Genomic DNA, 12098 nt, shown 5'->3' with positions numbered 1-12098 from the left:
TGACTATAATATTGAACAAGTGGATTGCCAGATTAAGACTGGAAAGGCAAAAGAGTGAAGTGAAGCCAGAGCCTTGGGGAAGTAGTTAGAGAGAATATTTGAGAAGTCAAAGAACATGGATGTAGCACTTTCAGGTTTCCATAGTGCTTTATGGACATTATCATGTCATCTTAACAACAATCCTCTGATGTTGTTACTGTTTCTAGTATTTCCAGATGAGGAGATTGAGGTTTAGAGAAAATAAGGGCTTGCTCAAGTGGTAGGGCCAGGGCTTATTGATTCAAAGTTCATAGCTTAGGAATAAATGTAAGTATTTCTACTCTCACCTTGTCCAGAAAATTCTTGTGTCAAAGGTTTGCCTAGGCTCTCCAAAAAATCATTCTGAACTCTGTTTCACCAGTGTTTGAGCCAATCCAAATAACTAAAAGTGACTCTCTTGCCCTGCTGGAAACCACCAGAGATTTACTCTTAAACCTCTTCCACTGCCCTTACCTTCCAGCCTCTAAGTCCCATGCTACCACCTCATAATCCTATTTGGGGCCTAGTAGCCAAAACCCAAATTGGATCTCTAGTCTTGTTGCTATTGAGATGCCTTGGCTTTCTCACTTTTATGAATTGCTTTAATTTTACATTTTGAAACAGTACCTCTCAACTGCTTGTTCTTCCTATCTATTTGTGTTTTATATGTATGGGATAGAAGAGTCATTTTTCCAACTAGTTATAGCTTTAAAATTATAAATTATATAGAGTTTAGAGGTACCTTAAGTAAATCAAGGCTTTCAGCTATTAAATTATATGCTCAAGACCACATTCATCAGGGATTCAAAAGCAGCTCCTCTGACTTAAAATTTATTGCTCTATTTCTTCAAATCTAAGGGATTAGACTTATATGTAACTGTGGAAAATAGAAGCAAAATCAAATTGTAAGGAGACAGATTCTAGATATCACATTGAGGAGGACATTGATAAGCTGAAGGGAAGAATAACTAGGAAGGTAAGGGAACCTATGAAGCTGAAAAAACTAAGGATGCTTAGCTTTAGTAAACAAGGACAAGTTAAAATGATAAGTTATCTTCTAGCATCTGGAAAAGGTTTAGATTTGTTCCAAAACAGGGATCAAGACGGATTTGGACTGTGGTCCTACTTATCCTTAAAATTGGCAATGAACTCTCTCTTCCTGAGGAGTACTGACCACCTGGCTGTCTAGCACATCAGCCCTCCTACACTTTACACAACATATTTTCCCTATAAGCAGTCTCAGCTTTGTCTCTTTTCCTCCCACTTCTATATGTCCTAGATAGGACTTGCTGTTCTTGGCTCTGTTTTGGGAAAAGGTGTGTCTCTTCTTTCTTCTTGACAAATGGCAAATGGGTTGGGTCGCAGATCTATGGAATCTCAGAATGAAAAATGGACTCCTGAAATTCATCCTTCACACAACTGACTTTCCTGGAACATCTGATCATGTCACTCCATACTGAATAAAGGCCCAGTGGCTCACTCTTACCTTTACCCCTACATTGAAGACCCTTCACAATTTGACTCCAATCTCCTTTTCCAGCATATTCATACTATTCCTCTCCTTACTTACCTCAGTCTAGGAAGATTAACATTCTTGATGTCCTTCCTGTGTAACACGAGGTGTTCTAACTTTTTTCTTCTTGGCAATTGGAGTTAAGTAACTTGCCCAGGATTACATAGCTAGTAAGTGTTAAGTGTCTGAAGCTGACTTCAAGGCTAGTGTGCCATCTACTTGCCTCCACACCCTTTCTTTTCATGACTCTTTTCCTGGTGCCCCTACCTGCAAGTGTTCTCTCCTGTATATGTAGTCTCTCCCACTAGATGGTAAGCTCCTTGAAGGTAGGGACTGTTTTCCTTTTTGTTTTTAGTGCTTCAGAATGTTTGTTGATTTGAGTACCCCTGGAGCTCTATCATAATCCAAATCTGTATAGACATCTACAGTCACCCCTTGAAATCATGTAGGGATGAGGAATGTAATTCAGTGGATAGAGTTCTGGATTTAGAGACTTAGAGGTTTAGAGATTTAGAGGTTTTGAATCCCACAGCACTGCCTTCTTGTAATCTATAAAATGAAGGATTTGGTCTAGATAAGCCTGACTTTTTCAGTTCTATATGATTCTATGATGGGAAACTGATTACCTCCTGTCCCATATTCAGATAGCTTCCATAACACTTCACATCCTTCTCCCCCATCCCCAAACTGACAGTCTCTCATGAAGGCCAAATTACCCAGCTTTTCGGGAAAGTTCATCAATATCTTCATATTGATAAAGGACAAGGTCACCCAATGCATCCTGGGTCATCTATCATTAGTCATCTTGACTTTTGGTCTTGGACTTGGATGACTCTGGAAGAGAGAGTGAGGCTAATTACTTTGAAAGTACTTAAATCAAGACATCCTCCTTGTGGTGGATATCATTGGTCCTCCTTGAAAATATAGGATGAGCAACATCAACCTCACAAAGTGCGGCTTTATGAATTTACACAGTACTTCTTATAGTGCCAGGCCAAGTGGGAAAACAGGGTGACTTTCGTCCTCTATTTTGAACACTTTTAAGTAACTTCAAGCAGATTCCAGCCATGAGTTGGTGCCATCTAGTGGTTAAAGTGAAGATTTAGTTTCTCTCCTTGACTATATCAGGCAGGGAGGGCATTCATGTATGTATAGATCTCCAACTCTCATTTGCTATTTTCTTTATTAAGAAACTGGAAGAGGCAGTGGGAAAACAAAACATGGCATCAGACTGCTACAAGCTACCTGTAGTTTACCTTCTTGATCTTGGATGTTTCTTATATAAAATGGGTTGGACTAGGTGGCTTCTCGAAGATCTGAAATAATTGAACAGCTGAAAGCTTCAAGGTTGAGAAAGGAGGAAATAGCCAATTGCATCCCACAGAAGGGTAATTGTTGCTGGGCTTGTGGAATCAGAAATCCTAGTTTAGGAAAAGATAAATTAAATTTAATAAACATAATGTACTAGACACTATGCTAGAAAATGAGGACACAAAGTTGAAAAGGACTCTTAAGGTCTCTGCCATGGGGGAATGTACTGATAGGAGCATAAGGTATATGATAAATTAGTTAGAATATGATTAAATACATTGAAGAGGTGCAATAGAATGTTCAGTAGTCAGAGATATGAGAAGAGTTTCCTCTGAAATTCCTGAGGGATTGTTGTCACAAATGCACAGAGGCAAAAATAGGCAAGACCAAGTCTAGCTTGGGCAGAAAGTAGTATATGAGGTAAGAAAAAGTAGATTGGAACTACATCTTTGAAGCCAGGATAAGGAGTTTCTATGTCCCTATAGATAATAAGAAGCCAGTGAATGTTTTTGAGCTGAATGAAATGACATATCAGAATTTCAAATATTTATATTATGATGTCAGTATGTGCAGGATGGATTAGATAAAAGGGAAAACTGCTGAAGTGAAGCTGCCAAAGGGGCAACAGTAGAATCAAATCTAGCTGTCCCCATAGTCCAAATTATACCAAACATAATCTGATCTTCTACCTCTTAAAATAAAGATATAAATAGATCAATATATACAAACTCACACACATGTATATACAGAAGAGAGAAAAAGGAAAGACAGAAGTAAGAAAGAGTAGGGACAAAGCCACCTCTATTTATTAAATCTATATTATATGTAAAACATTATGCTAGCTATTAAGGTGTCTTTACTATCAAAAGTCATTGATACATTGATACATAGCTGGAAGGAATTTTAGAATTTAGGTTGTCCAAATCCCTCATTTTACAGATGAGAAACCTGAGGTAGGAAAGTTATCCATAAGACTTCCTGAAAGTCACTTATAAATCTTCTCTTCCCCAAACTCAATCATTCTTGGCGTGCTATGGTTTTGAGTCCTTTTCCCATTATTCCCATTATTTTCCTCTAGAGAGAGCATAATGTAATTGCAAGAGAGAGCTGGATTCTAATCTTGCTGTTTGCGTGACTAGGCAAGCTTTTTAACCTTTCTGACACAGTTTCTTTATTTGTAAAATGTCTGTAGCATGTACTTCACAGGGTTGTTGTAAAAATAACTCTCCGTCTGCATGTTCAATCTCCCTGCTTCCATTTTTCCTCTATCTATGCATACTTCCATATCCTCTGAATTTACAAGATTTTATTTTATTAACATATTTTCATCAATTGCTATACTTCATACTACAACAGCTATTACTCATCATGTTTTTCCTAAATTGTGACACTTAGAACTAGGCACGATACTGTTATTGGGATCTTATTTGACTCCATAACTCCTGACAGAATCCTCAAAACTTTGTGCTCCTTGAAAACAGGTACTAGGTTAAAGGATCTAGAAGAAAAGCTAGTGATGCTAGAAGCCCAGTGCCGGGAGAAGGAAGAGAGAAGGATTGATCTCGAGCTGAAGCTTGTGGCCGTGAAGGAGAGTCTGAAGCAGTCCCTGGCGGGAGGCCCAGCTCTTGGGCTTGCTGTGGCCAGCCAATGCAAGACTGGAGTAAGTACACATTTTTCCTTCCTGCATCCTCCTCCACACATATGTTATGGATAGCTATTCAGTCTGGTATCTCTGTTTGGGGTGGTAGGAAATGGAAAAGAGCAGCCTTGACTGCTTCTCTCAGAAACTTTCCTAGCTTCTGTTATTCAGCTGACTTAAATTCAGTAAGCCCCTCTGGTAGAAATCCAGAATAGCAAGATAAAACAAGATATCTTCAATGAGTTCACTGTCTTGTAGAGGCAATGAGACATTACAATTCAGATGTGTATAGCATCTTGTGGATCACAATGCTTTTATTAGCAATGTCGCTATAAGGTGGATAGTTTAAGCATTATGATCCTCTGGTTACTAATGAGGATAATCATAGAGCTCTACAATCTTATGTTATTTCATTCTCTAAGGGGTCTTCTAGAGCACTTAGTCCAATCTTTTCATTCAATAGGTGAGGAAACTGAGGCCCAATTAAACAGATCATACATGGAATTAGTGTTAGAGCTTAAATTTGAACCTTGACTTTTGACTTTTAGTCAATGCTGTTCCCACTACACCACACTATTTGTCTATTCCAAGAAGCATTAAAAGGAGGACTAGAATTCAGTTTCTTGATTTGAAGTTCATATTATTTCTATTGTTCCTTGCTGCAAATTACCAAATTGACATCCACAAAGTATCCAGGAGAGGTTAAATGGAAAGAGAAAAGAGATATAAGGAGGAACCATTTTTAGTGAAAGGAAGCAGTGAAGACTTCATGTAGGAAATGACACCTAAGCTGAGCCTTAAATAAGGTTCTTCAACTTTCTGGGCCTCAGTTTTCAGGGAAAATAAACAAGTTGGACCTATGATTTTTCAAGGTATTTTCCCTTGGTCCTACAAAAAAGGAATTTTATCAGGTTAAGTTGTATATAGTGAACATGGGGGGAAGGGTTTGTAGCCAGGGAGAATCCACAAGTTGCACAATCATTAGAGATCTGCAGTAGCCCGGCTCACAGTAGGCTAATCTAGTCCTTGCCTTCTCTTAATATGAAGCAGGCAGCTTTTTCCAGAATTCTCAACTTCTCTGTTACTCTCCCTAGGAAACAGCAAATAAGCCTCCCAGCCAAGAATCTTCTCCTCCTGTCAACTGTACATCAGAACTGAGGAAGAGAAGCCCATCTATCAACGTTTCCAGCAAAGGAAAAGTGCTCCAGAAGGCCAAAGTATGGAAAAATCACTTTATACAGAATTCATAACAATTAGAAAGGCAGCTATAAGAAGAAACTGACCTATTAATCCTGGGATCTGCCACCAACTTGATATGGACTAGTCTCTGGGTTTGAGTTTCCTTCTCTACATATTAGCTAAATGCCCTTGCAGATCTCAATACATTAGAAACTTTCACTCAGATTCATTCATGTTTAATAATGGGCAATCATAAACCCTCAATTGCTTTACAAATATGAACTAATATTTTTGTTATAAGTGACTCTTGGTCCCCTACCTTGGGGCCTTAATGGTGATTGTATCTTAGAATGATAAAAAGCTATTCAAATAATAAATGCTTAGGGAGAACAAAAACCATTTGCCAGGGACTGAAGTCTCTCAGGTTCTGAAATTGTATGATTATATCCTTGCTTTTTGCACCTCAGCTTCCTCTGCTGTAAAATGAGGGAGTTAGACTGAGATTCTCTTACGATGACTGTAATGGGGTTCTTAGGCTTACCATCCCCAAAGCTACCCAGGATATGTTTGTGATTTTCAACTAGAAAATCACAATTTCAACTAGATTCCTTTCTTTTCTGCCCCCTGACCTCTGTGGTAGAAGTAGAGTGACCGCTCATCCAAGGGGGATATCCAATAAAAAAAATGGCAAATGCATGGTCTTCATTCTTCTCAAGTACTGTTCAGTTAAATTTATTTGTCTTTCTGCTTTGCAGGAATGGGAAATGAAGAAAACCTAAGAGGAACTTGAGCAATATGTCCTCTGGGAGATAGCAGCTTCTCCAGTCCAACCTTTCAGCCCCATTTTTCTGAAATCCATAGAAAAGTACCACTGTTTGGGAACACATGAAGACCATCTTCATTTGTTTGTTGGGGGCAGGGAGAGGGGAGGGAAGAGAGGGGAAAAAAGGCATCTTGCAATAAGGGACATGAGGAGGGAGGGAATTGGATGAATAGGCAAGTGATGGAATGAAAACACTGAGATTTGAGGGGTGGGGGTGGGAATGAAGATTGGAGGGAAAGGACAGTTAAGTAACAATATCTGAACAACACAGATTGGCCACTTCATTTGAAGAAGCAAGAAACTGATGAATCTGATCCTCAGAATCCCATTTTAATATCTGAAATGACATAAGGAAACACTGAAGTATATGGAATGCTGTAATAAGGATAAGCTCCTCTTATGACTGTAAAAGGGCTCCTGGGACCCTGGTAGCTACTGGAAACAGGCTGAGACATGGCTTGAACAACCTCCTCTATTTTAATTGATGTTCATCTATGGCTATGACCCTGCAAAACTTTGTAATCGAAATCTCACCTAACTGACAATGCCTCGTCCTCACCAGGCCTGGGCTTGAAGTCTTTCCATCATGCTAGGACCTTACTAGAGCCTCTGATGTGCTGGTATAGTCTTGAAGGTCCCAGGGTCACCTCCATACCATGAGGAGATAATGGAAGATGACTAAAATAATGAGTTATTTAAACTTGGGCTAAAGCTTTGCAGAATGTGAATCCTATGACTCTTCATTTTTTCCCTTTTTGGAGGTGCCTTTCTGGGAAATAGAACAACTAACCAATGGTAGTGTCTGCTGTATGTGTTATCAACCAAATCTGATTGACATGAAAGCAAAGATCTGAAGAAGTGGTGAAAATTTATGCAAGTGGATGTTTTGTGGCACATATTATGCTCAGGCTAACCCTAAGGAGAGTGACACACATACAAGATTACCGTACTAATAACACATTTACAGGCAGACATCTGCTCATAGACAGGCATTGTGGTATCAGAAAGAACACAGGATTTAGGGTCAAAAGACCTGGGTTTGAAACCTACTTCAGACACTGAGGGCAGTCACTTAATATGACTGAGTCTCAATTTCCTCATTTTAAAAGTGGGGACAATAATAGCACCTACCTCACAAAGCTTTTGTGAAAATCAAATGAAATATTGTATATAAAGTGTTTTGGAAATGCTAAAGTGCTATAGAAATAAGCTATTATATTTCAGCCCTGCAACTTATAACCTGTATGACTGATTAGCTACTCAAATCAAAGTTTGATAAAATATAAAATAAAGGGAAGTGCCTTAACACTCAAAATCCTGTGAATTTATATACTCCATAGAAAGATATGAGCCAACGATGCAGATGTTTTAATGTAGCAAATGTACAGATGCTCTATCCTAATACCCATCAGTCTCTTCTCCTCACATGTGATGCATCTGCCAATTAATCTATTGTGTCTCAGAAATCTGTTTGAAAAGAATTAAGAGAAATCTAGGTACTCAAGGTTTCTCTTCTTTCATCTTGATGTGCAGCTCACTAGGGAAAGGGCTCTTCCCCTTCCCCTCCCCCCCTTCCTATAAAATAGTTCATTATCAAAGACCAAAGGAAGCCCTGCTGAATTAGTGTAAGCACATTAAGGAAGTGGGGACCTTAGATGTTGAGTGCTTATGCATACTGTGCCACAAGTTACTGTTTAAAAACTGTATGCACTTTAAAAGTTTTTGTTATTTTTCTCCAATAAAGACAAAACTTTCACCATCGTGGAGTCATCAGTTTTCCCAGAGGGTTTTGGAATGTTACTTAGGACACAACAGTTTCAAATTCAGTTTATCAAATGCCTATTGTCTATTGGCTAAGTTAGAAAGAGACAAAGTTTGTTTTGAAAGGAGTATTAGATTAGGAGACAAGTTCTGGGCAACTTGAGTGGGTGGAGCATTTTATCTTGAGCCTTGGATTCATCTATCAAAAGGATTGGAGTAAATGATCTACCTTTAACAACAAGCATGTTTAACAACAACCTTTAAAGCAACATTTTATAAATCTAGATAAGACCAGGTCTCTGGCCTCAGGGGGTTTACTTTGTAGTGAGGAAGTCTTAAGGAGTTATTTTCAAGTACCTTATTTCATGGGATCTTCACACTAGCCCTAGAGGTGTTGTCTCTCTTTGATAAGGAAGAAAACAAGCTCAAGTAATATACTTGCACCGCAAGTTGAAGACTTAGGACTGGAATACAGGCTTAATGAATTAGTTTCCTTTGCTCCATAATGTGTAGTCTTATATGGCTCACAGTCAACAGCTGGGCTTTAACTTTATTAGAGCTGTCCAAATGGGCAGTACTGAGTTTAGATAAGGAAGGTGATCTCTCGACCTATTTAAATTGCTGAAGTTTAATGGAGGAGAGTTCAGGGAGCTCCCAATGGGCAATTAAATAAAATTTTTTGAAAATTAATAAAATTTTACTACTGAATGTTCAGTATTTGTCTCTATGCTGGGGTAAAAAGATAAAAAAGGAGTCCCTGCCCTTAAAAAAATTAAGCTCCCTTTTATCTTTATTAATCACCATATATTCCATTCTATGAGCTAGGGGGCTTAGAGTTCATGGAGCTATAGGTTTCTTCAGATGTCTTAGCTTACATGGCCCATAGGTCATATCATCAAATATAATTATGCGCCTAAATATTCATGGAATAAAAAAATTCAAATAAGAATCTACCAATCATTTTTGAGCCCCTAATTACTATGTGTAAAGCCTGATGTGGGAAATAAAAATAAATATGATTCAGTTCCTATCCTTGGAAGTGATGGAATAAAACCAGGGACATTAATAACTGCAATACAAGATGTAATGATTGCCAAATGAAATTCAATGAACGTTAGATACCAGCTTTTCTGCAGAGATCTATTCTTCAGATAAAAAAAAAAGTGTCAGGCCCTGACCCAAGCTTACAATATAATGTAAAATGAGATAGAAAGAATTATCTATGATGATTTGAGTCCATAATATGTATGTAATTGGGGGACAAGATTGGTATTAGCTTGATGAAGGAAATGACATCTAATTTAGATCCTGGGAGAGTGGGTTTTCCATATCGAAAGATGAAGAAAAAATAGTATTTTCTAGGCTGTGGAATTACACAGAAACAGAAAAAGCATGTAGAATTTGGATAACAAGTAGTAGTATAAATTGAATGGAATGCAGTCTATGTAAGGGAGTAAGGAAAAATAAGACAATAATAGAAATTATTAAAAGCCAAAGCTAACGAATTTCTATTTTGTCCAAAGTTGGAGCCATAGAACAAGCCAGAAAGGAACTGACAGCCCCAAGGAATTTTTGATCAATCCATCAGAAGGGGGAAAATGGATTTCATCCTACCCTTCCCCCTATTAATAATGGTGTTTTTTGTACAACTATTCCACTTCCCCTACTCCATATGTATCTAGGATTAGTTCCTCCTATGGCTGCCCTCAGGGAGGATTATAGCTATTAGTCTGGGCCTGGCTCAGGTACCTTGTTAGTTTAAATAAGTTAAAGTTATTAATGTTGGGGTTATTAACTGGCTGAACCCTAAAATGCATATTGGGGTTTCAGGCTAGTTTCATAAGGTGTCACAAAACAATTTGTAGGCTGAGACCACCTGTAAATCAAGAAGCAGAATTTATTATGCTGTCAGCAGCAGTCAAAATTCCTAGTGAAACTCACACCATTAATGAAGGGGAAGGTGTGATAAGGCAGGCTCAGTTTCTAAATAACTAATTGTGAACTGGTATTGGACTGGCAGTGGAGAGAGAGTGACATCTGAGGTCACGATTTTGTTAATAGCAAATCAAGGAATTCAAGAAGGGCCCAAACAACAAAGGCCCACTTAAGGACAAAATAATTCCATAAACAATCCTCTTTGCTTGTTTCAGACTAATTAGGAATTCAACTAAGGCCCACTGTAGCTAAGGCTCCCTTGAATTCAACAAAGGCACTCTCCTGTTAATGGACCTCTCTTTAACTCACTTGCCTACCAAGGCCTGGTCTTTTGTTGGAGTCTTATTCATCCCATCATTAAAATTAAGCAAGATACCTAAATATTAGCATTAACAAAAAGATTTACTTAACCATGGCTTAGAAAAAACAAGAATAAAGCAGATAAGTATGTACATATAAAACATATAGATTTCACTCCATATGGAAATGCAATAGAGGGAGGTGACACTTGTCACTTGGGATTTCTAAGAAGTAAAACATACTCATGTGGGCAGCATGTTTGTGCCCTTAGGCAAACAGGAAATCACACACCTATGTGGCCTGAAACCACTAAGAAGCTACACAAAATGGAAGATTTCAGACAGCCTCTTGGGCCAACCAATTCCTGGGGACAGATTCTGTGCTTTTTAGGAAAAGAACTAGCCTAACCTACATGGTATGGGGACAACTAGGTGGTATAGTAGATAGAATGCTAGAGTCAGGACACCTAAGTTAGAATTCAGTCTCAGAATCACTAGCTATGCAACTCTGAGAAAGTTGCCTAACTTGTTTGCCTTAGTTTCCTCATCTGTAAAATGAGCTGGAGAAAGAAAAGGCAAACCACTTAATTATCTTTACCAAGAAAACTCCACTGGGATCATGAAAAGTCAAACCCAAATGAAAATGACTAAACTAAAATCTGCATTGGGAATAAGGAACCATAGCATCTCACATATCATGAGAGCCTAAATGTAACTCAAGAATCTGTAGGCAGGCAAAATTCCACTCCTGGTTCTCTTAGGTTGTAGTACAGTAATTAATTGACAAGATTCTTTCCTCATGTTTCATTTTTTTGGTGGATAAAAAGATATCTATTGGTTATGATCATATTACCTTATTCAACCTCCACCCCACACCTTACCTCTCCCTTATTCTGAACACTATCTTTCCAGTCACTCAGATTTTGAGCCAGGAACTGAATTCATTGAAGAAAAAAAGGGAAAGTACTAGAAGTTGGTGAATAACAGCTTCTAATACTTTGATTGAAATTTTGGATTTATTGAACCTCAAAAGAGGAGAAAGTATTGTGTGATGATAGTAGAGGGAGAGTCTGGAAGTGGCAATGGAGAACAAAGAGTATTCCCAACTCTACTGCTTTGACGGGTGAGTCAGGGAAATAAGTGAAAGAATGCAACCAGTACTAGGAAGGGTGGCCAAAGAGGTTGTGTCATTAGAAGGGAGCCAAGTCTCAGTGAAAGTCAAAAGATGAAAGTAATGGGAAAGGAAAATATTTTAGAGCAAATTAAGTTTGATATCTTTGAAGCAGGCATTCCAAAGAGCACAAATCAACTAGTCAACAAGCATATATTAATCCTGTATTATGTGCCAGGCATGGTGTGTGCTAAGCACCAGGAGTAGAAATATAAATAGATATGAAGTCATCCCTCTTCTTAAGAAGGCAGATGAGTCAGATAGATGTCTAGGCTTAAAGTCAGAAAGACACCACCTATGTGACTCTGGGCAAGTTGCTTAATTTCCTTTACTATAAAATAAGCTAGAGAAAAAAAATGACAAGGAACTCCAGTATTTCTGCCAGGAAAACACAAAATGGGGCCATGAAAAGTCAGATACTGACTGAAAAGAATGAACAACTATCCTGG

At 38.3% G+C, this 12098-nt stretch overlaps 1 protein-coding gene across 3 annotated transcripts in view; it reads left to right on the top strand.

Annotated features, from left to right (window-relative positions):
- The window catches only part of AFAP1L1 (actin filament associated protein 1 like 1), a 57183-nt gene extending 48938 nt beyond the window's left edge, over positions 1-8245 (top strand). For 2 of the 3 annotated variants that reach the window (XM_074292123.1, XM_074292122.1), the window contains 3 exons: positions 4324-4502; positions 5576-5698; positions 6416-8245. In XM_074292123.1, coding sequence (XP_074148224.1) covers positions 4324-4502; positions 5576-5698; positions 6416-6439 — 326 coding nt within the window. In that variant the 3' untranslated portion in view covers positions 6440-8245. Of the gene's footprint in view, positions 1-4323; positions 4503-5575; positions 6365-6415 lie in introns of those variants that run through there. The other variant, XM_074292121.1, reaches the window with a different exon arrangement.
- Positions 8246-12098: the final 3853 nt, after the last annotated feature.

The sequence above is a fragment of the Sminthopsis crassicaudata genome, chromosome 2, assembly GCF_048593235.1.
Source record: "Sminthopsis crassicaudata isolate SCR6 chromosome 2, ASM4859323v1, whole genome shotgun sequence".
Lineage (NCBI taxonomy): Eukaryota > Metazoa > Chordata > Mammalia > Dasyuromorphia > Dasyuridae > Sminthopsis > Sminthopsis crassicaudata.
The sequence above is the reverse complement of the archived record's forward strand: the minus strand, read 5'-3'. Positions and strand labels throughout refer to the sequence as shown.